Source organism: Mercenaria mercenaria, chromosome 6 (assembly GCF_021730395.1).
Source record: "Mercenaria mercenaria strain notata chromosome 6, MADL_Memer_1, whole genome shotgun sequence".
Classification (NCBI taxonomy): Eukaryota; Metazoa; Mollusca; class Bivalvia; order Venerida; family Veneridae; genus Mercenaria; species Mercenaria mercenaria.
In genome coordinates, this window is record NC_069366.1 from 84,520,208 (window position 1) to 84,540,699 (window position 20,492).

Below are 20,492 nucleotides of genomic sequence, written 5' to 3' on the forward strand. Positions count from 1 at the left end.
TACTTCAAATTATACAAGTTCATTTCAATCTGAAATTTCTAAAATCTTCACAGTCCAGTTTTGTTATCTACAATTCGGATCATTCGAATTACCCGTATTGTCAAATGTTGTTTGCTTCCTATTTCTAAATAAATATATATTTTGTTCGTCATGTCTATCTATAGCGATCTAAATGAGTAATGTTGATTCTAAAGTTTGACCCAACACTCACAGTCTAATGGATACCCACAAACAATTGATCTCTTTGAAAATTTCCTTCGGCCAGTTAAGTTTATCAAAACAAATTTCAACTGTAGATACATTACTATTTTAAGTAAATGATTTTAACCATAAAATTTGAAGAATACTCTGCAATTTAGATTCAAATATCATACCTCTTTAGCAAGTTTATCAAATGCTTTTCTGGTAGCTGCATCATCAAGAGGCTGATCCTGGGTTTTACCAAATATTTTAGGAAAGTACTGTGGTAAAAGTCTATTTAGACAAAGGTTGGCGTCAGTCACCGTCAAAGGTCCCCCTAAATGTATGATAAAATAAAACCTAAATTTTTAGTCACTGCTTACATCAAGGACAAAAATTCAGAAAATTGAATGACTTCCATGTGTCTTAACACCAAATGAGCTGCGCCATGAGAAAACAAAGTGCATTTGCGACCAGCACGGATCCAGACTAGCCTCCGCATCCGCGCAGTCTGGTCAGGATCCATGCTGTTCGCTAATGGTATCTCTAGTTGCAATAGGCTGGATCCATGCTGGTCGCAAGTGCACTACGTTTGTTTTCTCATGGCACGGCTCAAATTTATAAGTAAATTTAAAGAGTCTTCTGTTTTACTTTTTAAGTTAGTTATTATATCCTTTTTTCAGACTTTAAACTGAGATTTACAAATGCTTCACAGTGAAACAAAAGATATTATCAAGAAAACTGTCATTTTTAGTTATATGAAAAAAACAACTTACAAAATGTTATTTGTATACACCTACCTTTCATATAACAGACAGGTCCTGGGTTGGCCCCTGCAGATTCTGGACCCACAACAAACATCCCTGAGCGGAAAAACAACATGGAACCTCCTCCTGCTGCCACTGTGTTGATATCCAACTGAAAATTTTATATGCATACAACCATATACCTTATAAAGCAATCAACTTATCTTGTTTAAGCATCATGGTATTGTTTATCAAGTAATAGTGGTCAGTTAACTTTACAAGTCTCCCAAATTTATTAATATATCCAGCTTACACTCTGCAAGACAACACAGACCAAACAACATGTACAACAAGAGCTGTCTCAGTAGGATGACACATGCCCCCGATGGCACTTTGAATGAATAGTTATGGCCGATGTTAGAGTTTAGGACCTTTGACCTACGGAGCTGGGTCTTGCGCGCGACACATTGTCTTACTGTGTCACACATTCATGCATAGTTATTTTAAAATCCATGCATGAATGACAAAGATATGGACCGGACATGCCCATCAATGCACTATCATGAAAAATGATCTTTAACGTCTAAGTGTGACCTTGACTTTGAGCTATGGACCTGGGTCTTGCGTGTGACACGTCGTCTTACTGTGGTACACATTCATGCCAAGTTATTTGAAAATCCATCCATTGATGACAAAGATATGGACCGGACACGCCCATCAATGCACTATCCTTTAACGTCTAAGTGTGACCTTGACCTTTGAGCTACGGACCTGGGTCTTGCGCACTGCACGTCGTCTTACTGTGGTACACATTCATGCCAAGTTATTTGAAAATCCATCCATCGATGACAAAGATATGGACTGGACACGCCCATCAATGCACTATCCTTTAATGTCTAAGTGTGACCTTGACCTTTGAGCTACAGACCTGGGTCTTGCGCACTGCACGTCGTCTTACTGTGGTTCACATTCATGCCAAGTTATTTGAAAATCCATCCATCGATGACAAAGATATGGACCGGACACGAAAATTGCGGACAGACCGACAGACTGACAGACCGACAGACCGACAGACAGAGACGGTTCAAAAACTATATGCCTCCCTTCGGGGGGCATAAAAAGAAAATGTCTGCAATTTTGTAAAGTTTGCAATTCTTCAAATCACAGTGTTCTCATAAAAAAGCTGTGCAATCAATGAAATCATTAGTACAAGTACATTAAAGCACTATGGTCTTTTGCCAAATGGAACTTCTGCCAACTTTAAATCACATGCCCATTACCACAATGCGGGCCATCAATCTGGTAAGTAGAGGTTTGTTGGTTGTCCCCAAGTGCCCACTAATATGTGAAATAATGCCTGCAGTCTCTTTTGGGGTTTTCATCAACCTTTAAAAAGCTAAAAACAATCTTCAAAAGATTCTACTTTTGGTACACCGAGCAAAATATATGCTACAAATATGCTATCTGAACCAAAATATATGCTAAAATATGCTATCTGAACCAGATATGGTGGACAAGATTGAGGTCACACCCAGTTGTAATAGCTGGCTCTGTTAAAGATGAAATTTTAAAAAGAAAATGTTTACAAACATTTGGCAAATTAAATACACCAACTTATACACAGTGCTGTTAAATCATTTAATTTTATGTGCATATAAAATTTCGCGCCGAAACTACTACTTCATTGGGGTAAAATTTGTGAAATTCAATGTTTAAAGATACATTATATTTTTAGGATTTTTCTGTGCTCACTAAGATTCAAGCTAGTGGACTGACACAGCCATGAAATTCAATAGATTAGTCCCCAATGAAAATCATTGAATTTACAGTATATACCTGTGGAGCCTGTATAGTGACACCTGCAGTGGTTGTCTCAAACACATGCTCATATTGTCCAGCATACCTGCTCACATCAGTTGATGTACCTAAAACATCAAATATACCATCTACACAGAAAAAAGACAAAACTCAAAAGACTGTATTATAGCTGGAGCAAGTAATCATGATGACATACCATAAAGTATTTTAAAAAATTAATTCTCATGTCACATTTTAACCTGCATTAGTGGTTGCCTCAATACGGCAGCCACCTATCTTAAGCAATCACCACTGTTTATGATAAAAACATCAATCAGTTATGAAACTTCATATTGCAATAAGCAATTAGTTGATTTAAAAGGCCACTTTCAGACCATCACTTGGATGGCTGTTTAAATGAGTTTTTTTTCTGTATAATTGTCATTATGATATAATATCCATTTCATTTTTTATAACTAGATTTTACAACTCACCACCCATATCAAATCCAATGACTGGCATGTCGGTCTCTTTGTGATACGTTGTTAGAGCATAGCCAACCACACCTCCTGCAGGGCCTGATAGTATTGCTCGAGATCCTAAAAACCTAAAAAAAAAATTGCGACATTTAGTGCAACAACATTATTAATCATTGGATGTGCCACTGACCCACAATAAATATATCGGCTTATTCAGAATTTTGAAGGTTGAGGCATGTTTACTTGCGTTTTTCCCTCCTGAAGAAATCTGAGGCCATCGAGCAACACTTTTTTTGTGTAAACAGTTCAGTCAAGACCAAAGTCAGGTTTATAAAAATGACCACCATTCACTCATTTTGTCATCCTGAAGTATTATGAAGACAATATCCTATATATTTATGTGTATATCATTCAGTCAAGACCAGTACCAATCATTCAACATAACATTTTCCAGCTAGGATCAAACAATCTATTCAACAGAACTTAATTCTTCCTACCATAATCATATTAACAATTTAACAGAACTTAACTCATACTGCAAGGATCATAACTTACAATATAACAGACCTCCTACTGTAAGGGTCATACTTACGATTCAACTGGAGTCAATCCTCCATCAGACTGCATAAACAAAACTCTCATGTTCTGTAAATAAAAACACAAATATTTTAATAACTCTTGCATTTTATATTAATTTATGTGTAATCAGAAATATAGTCATATAAAATATTTAGGCATTGTTTAGTACAAGTTCACTTCTCCGGTCAACTCAATAGGTAGAGCACAATATCATAAACTGAAAGATCTAAGTCTGCAGACATAAAATGTAAGTACTGCACTGCCACTGACTCTTGCATTTAAGGTTAATCTATATGGGATCTTAAATATCAAACAGTTAGGCACTGAAGTACAAGCAGACCCAGATGGTTAGCTCAGTAGGCAGAACACAAGATTTCGAGCTGAGAGGTTGCAAGATCAATCCTCAAGCATATGTCCTCAGTGATGAGTTAACAAAAAACAGTGTCTGGAGTCATTCCTTCTCCAAATTAACATCTATTTTCTTTGCAGCCATAACTTCTTGACAATTTCAAGTACACTGAACAGAACCATAATAAATATATGATATATGTGTTGAATGAAGTACATACCTCAATACCACCTTTAAATCCTGAAGCAAAGCCTTTGATGTATTTCTTTATATGTGGAGTAAGATACGCATCAGCACATGCTGAAATGTTTTTACATACATGTACTCATATATTAATATAATTAATTAATATTATGTAATAACTAGAGCTATCACTAAAGGTGATGAATGTACCCCGCCCCCACCCCCCGCATGCACTGACACAGTACACTGCAATTTGACGCACACAAGATTGCATAATTATGTGGACTGTATGTATATAGATTGTATGTATATAGTATAGTAACAAAAAACAAAGTCCCATAACTCTGCAGAATATTTATCTAAAAGAATGTAACATGCACCATGCACAACTAGGGTTGGTACTGACCACTAATGTGAAGTTTCATTAAATTGTGTGCAAAGGTTCGAAAGATTAGGCGCACAAAAGATTGCATATGCAGACTGTATGTATACAGCATGTTAACAAAAAACAAAAGTCCCATAACTGTGCAGAATGTTTTTCTGAAAGAACCTACCATGCAATATGCACAACTAGGGTTACTACTGATCACTTGTTTTAAGTTTCATTAAACTGTGTGCATGTGTTCAGGAGATTAGGCACGCACAAGATTGCATATGCAGTCTCTATGTATATAGAGACGTAACAAAAATCAAAGTCCCGTAACTCTGCAATATTTGTTTCTGAAAGAACCTAACATGCACCATACACAACTACTGTTGTTACTGATCACTTGTGTGAAGTATCATTAAATTGTGTCAAAGGGATGAGAGATGGTGCACACTAGATTGTGTCTATGGACGGACGGACAGACGGACGGACGTGCCACCAAAATATGAAGGAGGGGCCATTTCTTTTATTTTCTTTTGTTGTACAGGGGGCCCTGGCCCTATAATCTATTGTTAATTATTGTTATTGTTGGATTGACGCTATTGTTCTCTTTTGTTCCCTTTACAGTTAGATGGCCCTCTCTTTCTTTTAAGTTGCTCGGACGGACGGACAGACGGGACGGATAGATAACCTGAAACCAGTATACCCCCGTTACAGCTTCTGAGGTACAATAGTTAATACAATGCATAGGAATAAAGTACTATCTTGAGGATTGAAATTACCTCTTTCTTGAAAGAGACAACTTATTTAAAATCAAGAAGGAGCTGTGAAACAGGTACCTTAAAAAAGATCAAAGAAAAAATATTTTGAAATATTTTATACTTATAACAAAATTTTAAGAACTAGATGTTGCTGCCCAAAGAATAACAATGCTGAGCCACTTATTTGTTGACACACCATCTCAATGATTCAAGCATTTCAGTCAATTATAAAAGAGAAGCTCCATACAAGTCAAGTTACAGCACTGACAAGATCTGACTTGATCTTTGACTCCTTAGTTGACGCAAATATTAATGCCAAATAAAAATAAGACTGCTCCATGCACATCGAAGTTACTGCCCTTACAAACTCTAAAATCACTTTGTTAAAAAGTTTGACATTGACCTTCCAGACTGGGTTTGTGCCTGACACTGTCTCATTAATGCAAACATTTATGCCAAACAGAAATAAATTTGCTCTATGCATATTAAAGTTACAGCCCATACAAGACCTAAAATGACCTTTGACCCATGTGACCTAGATGTTTGAGACTGAGGCCTTGTATTTGCATGTGATACTTGGTCTCATTAAGGCAAACATTTATGCCAATGAAACAAGATTACTCCAAGCCTGGCAAATTACAGCACAGAAAAAATCTTAAACAACCTGTTTGGGGCTTCGGATTTACAAATGACATTCCATGTCATTAAGGCAAACATTGTAGTCATGTCAAAATAAGTTTACTCCAAGCCATTCAAAATTAAAGCCCACACAAGAACTAAAATGACCTTACAGGGGCCTCAGATTTACACATGATGCTCCATCTCATTCAGGCAAACAAAAGAGTATCTAGACAAAACGAACAAATGGACTCAGTACATGCTAAATCTGTAAGATTTGTCTGATAGTTACATCACGACTTAACTTACATTTCCTTGTAGCAACACTTCTTTTTTTGGTACCATGGAGCTCAATGAACAATGCTAACATGCAAAATGTCATGTAAAAAAAAAATAAAAATAAAAAATTTACCTGTATAGCCCCTTGGCACAATCCTGACCATCGGCATGACAACAGACGACAATGATACCTGTGTGAACCCCATTTCCCTTGCTATAGCGCCTACCTTCCTCTCATGGGCATCATATCATAAAATACAAAAACACCTTTCATAATGATACTTCAACGTCATTTTCTGTATTGAACTCCTATAACTTCTTAATGTTACCCAAAAACGACACCTACCGGTAGGCAAATACAACAGCCCTCTTTATTCTTTGGATCGTCAAGCGAAAAATATGTTTTAAGCTTTCCCAATAATCATTCTGCTTTATATATTTATCAATTCTATAAAATCTTTTTTATTTGTCATCTATATATGTTTCTGCTTAATAAAATGACTATCACATCAGCAGATATTGTAAACCCTAGATTAAATAATGTGCTTTCTGTTTATCGCCTGGGTGACAGTATATTTTTTGGGCTCATGATATCAGCCAAAATTCTAAAATTCATGTGATATTCATATAATGAATGGTAGTATAAGTGTCAACTAAAATTTGTACAATAAATTTAATAAAATTTCTTACTTCACGTAAATATAATGCGACAAGAGACACAGATTACTTCTATCATTGTACTTACATGTAAGAGTGCATAAGAACTACAGCCAGACTTGTGATTCCTTTATTGAGCAATTTCTGTAGATCCTCCCTCAGTTTTGTTTCATTAATAACTGTCCAAACTTCTAGCTAAAAATAAATAGAAGTAATATCAATAAGATAATTTGAAAACAGGTCATGAATCAATGGCTTTAAATCCCTCCCCTGAGTACCATTGAAAACCATGCAGATCAGGTGAAAACAAAGTCTCTAGTGTTAGCCATGTTTCTCTATGATTTGACCTAATTACCTAGTTTTTTAAAATTTTTACCCATGATTATCTATGTTCTCCCTTGCCCCTGATTTCATAGAAAATTATTCTGACCATATTTTATGTAGATCAAGTAAAAGTGTGGCCTCTTAAGTGTTAACAATGTAATTCTGTACAAACTGACCTAGTGACCTAGTTTCTTACCGTATAACTGGTTATTTCTGGGGTGCAAATTTTGGCGTTTTGGGCATGAAAATGGGTATACTAATTTCCACGATTTTAATTTCTACGGATTTCTGTAGAGAGGTTAATTTAATTTCTGCATTTATCCATGGAGAGTTGCTTTAATGTTTGGGACATGGCTCTGTATAGTGAGGTACAAGTTACAAGGTTTAAAATATATTTCATGCATAAAATACAGTTAAAAACACACATGTTAAAATACCATGTATTACATGTTTTACAATAATGTACATGCACTCAGTTCAACAGTTACTGCACAATACCCTAAAATTTAAAATCTTCATTTAAAATACAAATGTATTTAACCACCACTAACTAATTTATTTTGACACTGTTTATACTCTATTCAAACGTGTATGCAACTCTCTGAGCAATGCCTGCCTTTTCAAAGCCCTTAAAAATCAATTTCGGATCTGCTTTAATGTCTTTGTGAACCTCTTGTACCCACTGTGCCCCAAGTGGTTTAAGAACTGAGGTTCTCATGTCAACAGGTTTGATATTGTCCATTTCACTGTCAGATTCTGTTAACAGTTAATCTAAAGTTTGTTTGTTTGTTTTGGGTTAACGCCGTTTTTCAACAGTATTTCAGTCATGTAACGGCGGGCAGTTAACCTAACCAGTGGCCCTGGATTCTGTACCAGTACTAACCTGTTCTCCACAAGTAACTGCCAACTTCCCCACATGAATCAGAGGTGGAGGACTAATGATTTCAGACACAATGTCGTTTATCAAATAGTCACGGAGAACATATGCCCCGCCCGAGGATCGAACTCACGACCCCGCGATCCGTAGACCAACGCTCTACCTACTAAGCTAAGCGGGCGGGCTTAATCTAAAGTAAACAGGTAAAAAGAGACGACAATCGGGGCAATCCGATATACGAAACTACGAAATATTTGCGAATTTAATTTTTGCGGCTGGAAGAGACCCGCAAAATATCGCAGAAATTACCTACCCGCAGAAATAAACAGTTATACTGTATTCTAGATGACTCAATCTTGAACCTCGCTCACGTTTTATAACAAGAGCACCGCCTTGCGGGTGCTGACGCTCATCTGATTTTTTTTGTATAATAGAAATATTGTCCTACCCATGATTTTCTAAGTCTAAAAAGGGCCATCATTCTTGCAAAAAGCAGGGTAGAGTTATGTTTCTTGATGTACAGTGTCAACTTATGATGGTGAAAAACTGTTGCAAGTTTTAAAGCAATAGCTTTGATAGTTTATGAGAAAAGTTGACTTAAACATAATACTCAACCAAGAAAATGATTTTCTAAGTCCAAAAGGGGCAATAATTATTGCAAAAAGCAGGATGGAGTTATGTTGCTTGCTGTACAGGGTCAGCTTATGATGGTGAACAAGTGTTGCAAGTTTCAAAGCAATAGCTTTGATAGTTTAAGAGAAAAGGTTGACCTAAACATAAAACTTAACCAAGAAATCTGATATTTTCTAAGTCCAAAAGGGGCCATAAATCTTGCAAAAAGCAGGATGGAGTTATGTTTCTTGCTGTACAGGGTCAGCTTATGATGGTGAACAAGAGTTGCAAGTTTTAAAGCAATAGCTTTGATAGTTTAGGATAAAAGCTGACTTAAACATAAAACTTAACCAAGAAAACTGATTTTCTAAGTCCAAAAGGGGCAATAATTATTGCAAAAAGCAAGATGGAGTTATGCTTCTTGATGTACAGGGTCTGCTTATGATGGTGAACAAGTATTCTAAGTTTCAAAGCAATAAATTTGATAGTTTAGGAGAAAAGTTGACCTAAACATAAAACTTAACCAAGAAATCTGATATTTTCTAAGTACAAAAGGGGCCATAAATCTTGCAAAAAGCAAGATGGAGTTATGTTTCTTGCTAAACAGGGTCAGCTTATGATGGTGAACAAGTATTCCAAGTTTCAAAGCAATAGCTTTGATAGTTTAGGAGAAAAGCTGACCTAAACATAAAACTTAACCAGGCAACGCCAGTGTTCCAGGATTCTGTACCAGTACAAACCTGTTCTCCCTGAGCAACTTTCCCACATGCATCAGAGCTCGAGGACAAGTGATTTCAAACACAATGTCTTTTATAAAATCATCACGGAGAACATACGCCGTGCACAGGGATTGAACTCACAATACCGCAATCTGTAGATCTGCACTTTCTCTACTGAGCTAAGTGGGTGGTTCACAACAGCTCACCTTGGGCCTGTGGCTCTGGTGAGCAAATAAAATGTAGGATCATTCAAAAGTTCCATTCAAGGGAAAAGTTTCAAATTTCACTGAATTTGCAGCTAGATGAATGACAGAATAGGATTGGCAAATCCATGAATCCCACTAGAAATTCATTTTTAATTTGCTGATCCTATTCTGTCATTCATTTTGCATGAACTCCGAAAAAAATAGTTTCATTTCTTATATTTACATTATATTTCCTTTCCATTTTGTAAACAAGATGATATTATAAACTGCACATATTTTGTGGCATTTAACATAAAAATCAGCTTCCCAGCCATTCTGTTCACCAGATGGAACAACTGTGATGTCATCCAAGGAACGTTCTCCCTGACTATACGCGGACGTCATCAAAACAGCGCCCGGTTATCACTAAGCAGCGATGACGTAACTTTTGCGCCTTACCTCTTGCTGTTCATATGAAACGAATGTCATAATTTTCAATGGAAAAGAATAAAGCAAATGTAAATATTCTTTAATATTAATGGGCACAGTGTATTGCCATGATGGTCAGTTGCATTTAAACAATTTTTCTGCATACTTTCTGATATCAAACAAGACTGCCCTTCAGAGGTATATGCAGTATTATCTGCACTGTATTATAACAAACAATTGTAGTTCTTTTCCTTCACTTGCTCACCAGCATTTCATATATGACTAGTCCCACTATGTGACTCCCTTATAAATATCATGGTAAGAAGTACAAGTATGTAACTAACCTAACAAATGTCTGAGGTAGGACTAAATATATGGCTATAAACACATTGTACTGCATTGTATTGTCAGTATTTACTAACTAGAAATAGAACAAAATGAAAGCAGCCCATATGAATGTAAGTTCTTCATCCACAAAGTATAATTTTGTATCATTTGCTTTGCTGAAATCGTATTGTATACAAACATTAAATGAGCCGTGCCATGGGAAAACCAACATAGTGGGTTTGCGACCAGCATGGATCCAGACCAGCCTGCGCATCCGCGCAGTCTGGTCAGGCTCCATGCTGTTCGCTTTTAAAGCCTATTGGAATTGGAGAAACTGTTAGCGAACAGCATGGATCCTGACCAGACTGCGCGGATGCGCAGGCTGGTCTGGATCCATGCTGGTCGCATACCCACTATGTTGGTTTTCCCATGGCACGGCTCAAATTTTATTCATATGTGTAAAATAAGTATTACCTTTTCTTTGGTTTGCCCTTCAACAACAGGACTGGGTTTACGAATTTCACATTTATCATTTTGAAGTACTAGCCTTTCCTCTATCTCAATCACGTCCTCATACAACTGATCTGGGCTCAAGATCTCCTACAATTCATAAATGTACTGAATTCATGTATTGCATTTCTTTTTAAAAAAGGTCTCCTACAATTCATGAATTAAATGTTTCTATTGCTGAAATCCTCTAAAAATAACAATAATATATATCAGACCTAAGGCCATCCATTTAGACATAAAAGCTATGTAAGTGTGGAAAAAATACTATACCAAGTCAAAAATGCTTGGTCTAGCTTGATTCCCAATATGCAGCAGGTCCTTGAACCCTTTGGTAATAGCCAGTGCCATTCTGGTTCCCTTCCTCTCTAACAAGGCATTGGTTGCTACAGTGGTTCCCATCCGAATCCACTCTATCTTGGACACATCTATTGGCTCGTCTGCTGCAACAGTACTTCCTGTTTCCTGCATAAACAGTCAATTTATTAGACATTATTTGGACTACAACAGTGCCACTCTGCAAAGCTATGCCAGCAAACAGATGAAACTCAGTATCTTAAATTCCAAGGGATCAACGGTTAAAATATTTACTTTAAGATAACTGAAATTTGACTTAAAATGATATTTTGTGCATATACTTTTTGGATGGGACTTGAAAATGTTTCTGAGATAACCAGAATTTTGAGATAAGCAAGTTCAAAATTTCGAGTTTCAATTGTATTTTAAATTTTTTAGGTTTCTGTTTTCCATGCTGTGATATGTTACAAAGCAACATATACTATGCATAATTCTGTCTCAAGACATGACAACTATGTGCATATTTTCACATCATTTGTTCATTTTATGATGATTTGAGTCTAACATGTACACAAAACTAATATGGAAAAGGCAAGGCCTCGAAGCCAGCTCTAGGAAATTAGTTTTACATTTTTCAAACTTTTAAAAGAATGCACCCATTTTAGTTTTTTGAAGTGATGAAAAATTCTATTTAATCCTCTGACCAGTCAAATGATAGCCCGTTCTTCACAGCAAAGAAACTAAATTTTCACTTCCTGTCACTAGGTGGCCCCTGGGCTTCCTCTACAGAAAGCTTTAAAATCAATACTGTTTGAAATGGTATGTTACTGTAAAGCTCACTTCTCATGACTTTGACCTACTAACTCAAAAAGCCATAGGGATCATCTAGTGACTCATGTAATCATCTTATAAATTTACCAAGATTTCTCAATTTATTAATCAGAAATGGTTTTCAACCACAAGGTCACTGTAACCTTGACCTTTGACCTCTTGAAAGGCATTCACACTATAATGTTTGACCACTGTCGGCCAAAGCATTCTTTAGTTATTCACTGGTACTAGTTTTCAGTCTAAGGTCAGTGTGACCTTGACCAACTAACATGAGCAAAACAATACAACACTCTTCTCTAAAGGAAGGAGGGGAATAGTAATTTTAACAATCCTCTAATCCCAGGGACGTTCCACTTAGAAGGGTTCCAATGTAACAATAGATCTTACTTGTTCTAGTATCCTTCTGATACCCTCCCTGGGGGCATCTCTATAATTTTGTGGGTCCTCTGACAATAGCTTCATCACAGTGACTTTGCCTGAGGGGCATTGAGCCCATATGTCAGTGAACGTCCCACCACGATCTATCGCAAACCGCAATTTACCTTCAGACATTTTTCAAAGATCAATCAAGTTTTTGGTCTAAACCAGTCTGAAAAATGAAAATTACACACTTATAGTGGCACATCTGCAGCATAAATTATAACTCTGTTAGCTGCAACTTGAAAACATACAATGTATAAACATTTTGTGGCTAAGCTACTAATACTGTGATTTTGAGAGGCAATAAAAACACATCAACACATCAAATTTCCCATTAATCTATTTAAATATCTAAATTTTAATCAAGTGGTAAGATGATCTTCATGTGAGTCAGTGTGACCTATTTATTGCTACACTGATGGCTTGTGGAAGCATTGACCCCAAACGCTTAAAGGGGTAAATGGAGAGGGAGGGGTAGTCGGAATGGGAGGGTAGATGGAGCGGGAGAGTAGCTGAATGGGAAGGGGGGCAGATGAAAGTGGATGGGTAGATGCACAGGGAGGGGCAGATGCAGAGGTAGATGGAGGGGGAGGGGCAGACGGTCCAGGAAATGAATATTCCTCCAAAGCTATAAAACTGCCATATAATCAAAGCTGTTGTTCAGATTTAAAGGCATAAATGCATGAAATTGCTTTTTTATACAAACTGAGAAAATGCAACAGGCCACCAAACACACTAGAACCCCTTTTTCAGTGTCAGTAACTTAAATTTTCTTAAAGAACATTCTCAGCGCTGAATAAAAATCAATAGAAAAGTGGGGTCACGTTTTAATGCAAGAAAATTATTTTAAGTCAAAAACGTTGGCTCAAAAATGAGACAGGCTGACTTAACATCAATCCATGAGAAAAATCCTAACAAGTAAAATGTATATAAATTCCAATTTATGTCATCATTCCACCAATTAAACAACTGAGAACTCTTTATATATCTGCTATCATACAACTTCCTTTTTCTGTGCTGTTTTTTATTCAGAATATTATGTTTGCGTACCTGAACAGTTAAACCTTGACAAAGCTATCAATTCTTTCAATACTTAACTACTCCTGCATGATAATTTAAACCACAGCATGTTTATATCATTGTTTGATTGTTATCGTTCTCATGCATTGAACTCAAAATGGTTGCCAATGACAGAAGTTAAGTGCATACTGTAATGTTATACAAAAATATTTTCTGTATCGAAACGTTTTAATGAAGAAAAATCGTGATTATCAAACATGTTATCGTTGGAGTTATCGTGCGGGATTTATACTGGTTTTACATTACTGATTACCAATACACAATAAACTGTGAAACCATATACTTTTGTGGATATTTCTGTTGACTTAATCCATGACACCAAATTATTTATTTATCTATTTATTTATTTGAGTTTTATGGCGCACCAACACAGTATAGGTTATATGGCGCCAAACAGGACTACAAATTTTGGTTCCACATCTCATTTACCTCAAAATAAAAACATGAGGTATGGAATCAAAATTTGCATACCTGCTGGAATCACAGAGTTACAGCAAAACCAAGTGTTAAGACCCTGTTAGTCGCTTCTTACGATCATGCAAGGGTAAGACAGTGGTTCCAATTTTTTTCATACACAGATCGTCCAAGAACCACATGGGGCTCCATGACACCAAAAAAAATAAAATTTTGTTTCATGTAACCTTCAAAAGCGTGTAATAGGAAAACTGATATCACTCTGGGCAAAACTTATTCAGAACTTTCAGCATAACTTGCATAACTGTCAACACAACTTGGGTAACTGTCAAAAAAACTTGGGTAACTGTAAAGACTCAAGACAACTTTGGTAACTATCAAGACAACTTGAGTAACTGTCAAGACAACTTATGTAAGTATCAATATAACTTAGCCTTAGGTAACTGTCAAGACAACAGTGAACTTGTGCTACTGTCAAGACAACTTGAGTAACTGTCAACTATCAAGACAACTTAGGTAATTATCAAGATAACTTAGGTAACTGTCAAGATATCTTAGGTAACTGTCAAGAAAACTTACGTAAGTGTCAAGACAAATTGTGTCACTGTCAAGACAACTTTTGTAACTTTCAAGACAAACACGTGAGTACTTGTTCTACTGTCAAGACAACTTGTGTTTCTGCCAATACAAAGTGTTTATTGTCACGACGAAGCTTGAATGTATAACTATCAAGAAAAACTTGTGCACATGCATACCTGTCAAGACTGGTGTAACTGTCAAGAAAACTTGCGAAACTGTCATTAGACAACTAGGGAAGATTCAAGAATTTTATTTGTTGCTTCAGCTTCACAGAATTTGTACCTCATAGCTGATTAAATTTTTTGTTAATAATGTTTTTTCCTGCAAGTTTTTCATTAAAAGAGCCATACTGTTTGCAAAAGACAGCAAGAATGAATTCTGAAAATAAATTCATGACAAACTATGCTCACTCTACAGATTCTAAGCCAGATAGGAAATGATAATGATGAAATTGTATGTAATTAAACTTATGCCTAATAGAAATGTTAATTATACTTGTACATGAAATACACAATTTAAAATTGTGAGACAAGTTATATGTTTTGTTTAATACATGTAGTATGAGGGTCCTGCAAGAAGTTCCGTCATTAATGGGCTTCTGTAGTTTTATCCAAGGTATTTTTTAAAACATTTCATTGCACTTGAATGGCTTACGATATATACAAATTGCTTTTCAGATGGCCAATATGCATATACACTGACCGCAATTTACTTGCCACATTGTAAAATGGACGAAAAGACTGATATTCGTAGCTATACCATATGCCGCATTATAGGCATGATATAGATTCAAAGCAGATATTTGATGGACCTCAGGCCATTTCAATGCACACAGTTTATAAGGGGGTTAAAGCTTTTAAGGCTGGTAAATTATTTGTCAAAGATGATACCCATTCTGGTAGGGCTAAAACCTCTGTTATCAAGGCTAACTTCGCTGCTGTAAAAGCTGTGGTCGAACAGGATGCGCAGTTGTCGGTGAAAGATATAGCCAGTTGTACTGGCATATCAGAAGGCAATGTACACAGGTGCGCCCCCCCCCCCCCCCCCCCCCGCACTTCCTGCCACTGTAACATGGTTTTATGACTCAGGTTAAATAATTTTTAAGATGTTTGCAACACAAACTTTTAAGAACCTTATGTGTATTTTTCACTTAGTTAGCCATAACTCTGACCTAGCTGAGTAAAACCCTTTAAAGAACACTTCACAGGCTATAAAACAATCCTCTAATGTTTTATGATTCTAGGTCAAGTACATTTTGTATTTACATGTTTCAATAACGTTTTTTTTTTTAGTAAGTCTGGACAAGAAGTCTGGTCTTGTGTAATAAAAAAACTTAAAAAACAAAATAAGTCAGGGGCCATAACTCCTACAATCTCAGGTGCACAACTGCATATGCTGACCAACATTCTTGTAAACTTTGGTTACTCTAGGTCAAATACTTTTGGAGCTACGCGCGACACAACCTTAAAATGACAATTTTTTTACTAAGTCAGGGGCCATAACTCCCACATGACTGAAAGAATCCGGACGCGAAACCCAAGGTGCACAACTACACATGCTGACCAACATTCCTGTAAAGTTTTGTGACTCTACATCAAATACTTTTGGAGCTAGGCATGACACAACACTAAAATGACCAATTTTTACAAAGTCAGGTGCCATAACTCCAGCAAGACTGAATGAATCCAGACGCGAATCCCAGGTGCACAACTACACATGCTGACCAACATTCCTGTAAAGCTTTGTGACTCTACGTCAAATACTTTTGGAGCTAGGCGTGACACATTCTCGGAAGGACAGAGGACGGATGGATGGACAAGAGCAAATCTATATGCCCCCACCACTCATGGGGGGGGGGGGGGCACAAAAAGCATTTGGGCTAGGTGGGTACCTCATTTGCTCACTGAGAAGCAAAAGAAACAAGGCCTTAAATGCCTGGGAACTTTTGAAACACATTTTTTAGACAGTGTGATAGTTGGGTTATTTCTAACTTGTTAACAGATGAGGAAACCTGGGTGGCCATGTTTGAGCCACAGAGGAGGGCTGCTATTAAGCAATGGAAGCAAAAAGATTAACAAGAGGGTCATGATGACCCTGGATCGCTCACCTGAGTAATATGAGCTACATGTTTCAAATGTCAAATGGATGATAAAATATTAAGAAAGTCAGTAGGTCACATTCATGGTCAATGAAATTCAGTTTTACGACTTGTGTGCAAAACTGAGTATGTCATCAAAATTTCAAGGCTATATCTTAAAAAACAAGAAAGTAGGTCAGTAGGTCAAGGTCACATCAAGTGACATCATATTACTTGGGGTCATCAGGTAATTATAATTAAACAGTCTTGGAAACAGGATCAGATGATTTTTTAAGTATTTTTCCTATATAACTCAGATAATAACTAAGTGACCCCAGGGCATGGCCTCTTTTAACCCCAGGGGCATAATTTGAAAAATTTTGGTAGAGGACTACTAGACAATGCATCATACCAAATATCAAAAGCCTAGGTCATATGGTTTCAGACAAGAAGATTTTTAAAGCTTTTTCCTATATAAGTCTATGTAAAACTTGGAACCCCCGGGGCGGGGCCATATTTGACCCTAGGGGAATATATTTTGAACAATCTTGGTAGACGACCACTAGATGATGCTTTAACATACCAAATATCAAAGCCCTAGGCCATGTAGTTTTGTACAAGAAGATTTTCAAAGTTTTCCCCATATAAGTCTATATAAACCATGTGACCCCCGGGGCAGGGCCATATTTGAACCTAGGGGGATAATTTGAATAATCTTGGTAGAGGACCACTAGATGATGCTACATACCAAATATCAAAGCCCTAGGCCACGTGGTTTTGTACAAGAAGATTTTCAAAGTTTTCCCTATACAAGTCTATATAAACCATGTGACCCCCGGGGCGGGCCCAACTTTGACCCTAGGGGGATAATTTGAACAATTTTGGACCAATTATAGTGGTAAATATTGGTCATTAGAATACTTTTATTGCATAACTAATTTTTTTAGATAAAGTTACCATGTTCAAGCACCTCATCAATACAATGGGGTTATTGATTATGACAGCTAATTAGTGACTAGATAGAAAGGCCTGCAAAAATTATACTCTATTGTCTATTGTTAGACATAGTGTCAATTAGAAATGTGACACTTGCTATCAAAACACAATTAAACCACTTCCATGAAAGGGTCCAGTTGTTCACAGCAAGTTTTCATTGAATTATATACCAGAAAAAATAATTTAAGATTTATCACTTGTAATTCAAACACTTAACTGCTACAGTTTACGAAATACTTTCTACAAAATTAATGAAGTTCAGTTAAATTAGCAGTTTAAATTTAATGACCATTATCAACCAGTACTGACAAACTTACCACTTCTGACTAACTTGGGAGTATTAATTTGGTTGCTTTAACTAAATATAATGCATGCAAACACCCTCACCAAGCCACAAATGCTCTTAACAGTCATTATTTAAATTGTTCATTAAGTCTGCAAAATATCTTAACAGTCAGTATTGACTAATTGACCAGTATTGACCAATCGACCAGTATTGACCGGTATTGACCACTTCAAGGAGTATTGACCGGGGCGGTTTTAACCGGTTAAAACCGGGGGCGATTTTAACCGCCCAACATTGATTTTGGTAAAGGACCACTAGATGATGCTACACACCAGATATCAAAGCCCTAGGCCCTGTAGTTTTTGACAAGAAGATTTTTAAAGTTTTTCCTTTTGGTTGCCAGGGCAACCAGAGTTCTGCATGGAATTGAATTCTTTGAACAATTTTGAAAGGGGGCCACCCAAGGATCACTCCTGTGAAGTTTGGTGTAATTTTGCCTAGTGGCTTTCAAGTAGATTTTTTTAGAAATTGTTGACGCACCACTGACGACGCACATCAAGCAGTCACAATACCTCACCTTGTCACTTTGTGACAGGTGAGCTAAAAGAACAACCCTCCCCGTATTGCCAAGAGAACAACAAGTTTGAAAAAGATATTGTATGCAATTTTCTTCAATTCTAGCTGGCCAGTCATTCAAGTGCCTTGTCCATCTGGTCATCCAGTCACTGGACGATTCCACAAGAACTCTGTACTGAAGAGAGTGAAGAAGTTTTACAATATTAAAAGATATGTCCAAGCAAAGAATGGTCAGGGGTCCATCTTATACATGACAACGACTCCTCTCACACGTGCAAGGATGTAAAGTCTTTTTTGACTTCTGAAAAGGTGGAAGTTGTAAACCATCCAATGGCATCTTATTCACCTCACTTGAGTCCCTGTGACTTTCTTTCATTTCCAAGGCTTAAGAAAATGCTTTCTCAAAAGGAATATAAGTCCAGAAGTTCTCTTGGCAGCACCATTTATCAGTGCTCAAACAGATACCAAAAGAAGACTATTTACCTGCTTTTTACAATTGGGTAAAAATGTTACAAAAATGTGTTTTGGTAAAGGGGAAATACTTTGGTTTGTAATAAAAATAATTTTGATAAAACATAGCACTTAAGAAATCTGAACCCAATGACAGACCTTTTGCAGGACCCTCATATATGGTATGAAATGAAATGAACAATATCTTCTCAATGGAAGAAACCAGGTGATTTTGTTTCACTTTTACACAAACATGTCTTTGTTTTTGTCTTTTATTTTCACTTCTAGCAGAAAAGAAAAAATATAATACCTGCAGTCTGTTTTTAGACAGTTCCCTTAAAAGGACTGTCATAACTTTATTATATAAAACACTATTATTTTTAATATGTCAATTTTATTTATACTGAAATTTTATCAGCATGGGGGCAACACATGTTTTATTATGTTAATAACATCTGCAGAATCATAGCAGGGGTCTGAGTCTATTAGGATAAAACATGTAAAAATGTCTGTCTGTCTGTCAGTCCACCTGTCCGTTTGTCTCAAAAAGTATTTGACCAAGAGTCACCAAACCTCACAAGATTGCTATTCAGCATGTGAAGTTGTGCATCTGGGGTTTGATTAAGATCTCATAAAGCCAGACCACAATTATGGCCCTTGACATAGTGTATAATACGCATAAAATGAGCCAATCAGTTTGTGCTGCATGTATCTGAGATTCTAAAAAGGTATTTGACCTAGGATTATGAGACATTCATCGTGTAAAGCTGTGCACCTGGAGTTTTGTTAGAGATTTCATTCAGGCAGACTAGAGTTATGGCCTTCGACTTAGTCAAAGATATGCATTAAGGGCATAAAAGTTTGTGTCCCATGTATCTCAAAATGTACTTGACCTAGTCATAAAGCATTTTAGGACTGTTATATAGCATGTGAAGTTGTGCGTGAAATTTCACGCTGCTAGACCACAAATATGGTCCCTATTACTTAAGTGAAAAATACACAATAAAGTGCTTAAAAGTTTGTGTTGCATAATTATATCTTAAAAAAATATGACTAATAATCACAGCTTATTTGCGAAGAAAAACTTTGAAGATTGTTCTTTTGGTTAACTGTTTGATTTTGCCTGGTAAATGTAGATCAATTAATTTGACAGTATGAGAGATTTTCCAGAAGTTTTAGTCATGAATGAAAGCAATATGAAGAAAAAATGTCACATGATGAAATAATTACAATGCACTGTGATTGAACTATTTAAATTGCAGTAAAATGTAAAATACATATATATATCTTACTTTTAAAATTCAACCTTTGCGACGACGTTTCGCCCCAGGAAACTGGGCCGAAACGTCGCAAAGGCCTGGGCCGAAAAGTTATCGCAAAGAGTGATATTAAAAGCTATGAAAAACAATTCCTATGGATATTAGTAATATTTTATTAAATATATTTAACAAGAGCACCGCCTTGCGGGTGCTGACGCTCATCTGATTTTTTTTGTATAATAGAAATATTGT

General features: G+C 36.5%; 1 protein-coding gene across 1 annotated transcript in view; it reads right to left on the reverse strand.

The window, feature by feature from the left end:
* Positions 1-20,492, reverse strand: part of LOC123549890 (5-oxoprolinase-like) — a 58,097-nt gene that overhangs the window by 31,866 nt on the left and 5,739 nt on the right. Inside the window, exons 2-12 of the mRNA XM_053546508.1 lie at positions 12,491-12,692; positions 11,249-11,440; positions 10,943-11,068; positions 7,084-7,190; positions 6,472-6,587; positions 4,351-4,430; positions 3,795-3,847; positions 3,218-3,330; positions 2,763-2,851; positions 981-1,098; positions 375-517 (exon numbers count right to left, since the gene is read on the reverse strand). Coding sequence (XP_053402483.1) covers positions 375-517; positions 981-1,098; positions 2,763-2,851; positions 3,218-3,330; positions 3,795-3,847; positions 4,351-4,430; positions 6,472-6,587; positions 7,084-7,190; positions 10,943-11,068; positions 11,249-11,440; positions 12,491-12,655 — 1,302 coding nt within the window. The 5' untranslated portion in view covers positions 12,656-12,692. The remainder of the gene's footprint in view (positions 1-374; positions 518-980; positions 1,099-2,762; positions 2,852-3,217; positions 3,331-3,794; positions 3,848-4,350; positions 4,431-6,471; positions 6,588-7,083; positions 7,191-10,942; positions 11,069-11,248; positions 11,441-12,490; positions 12,693-20,492) is intronic.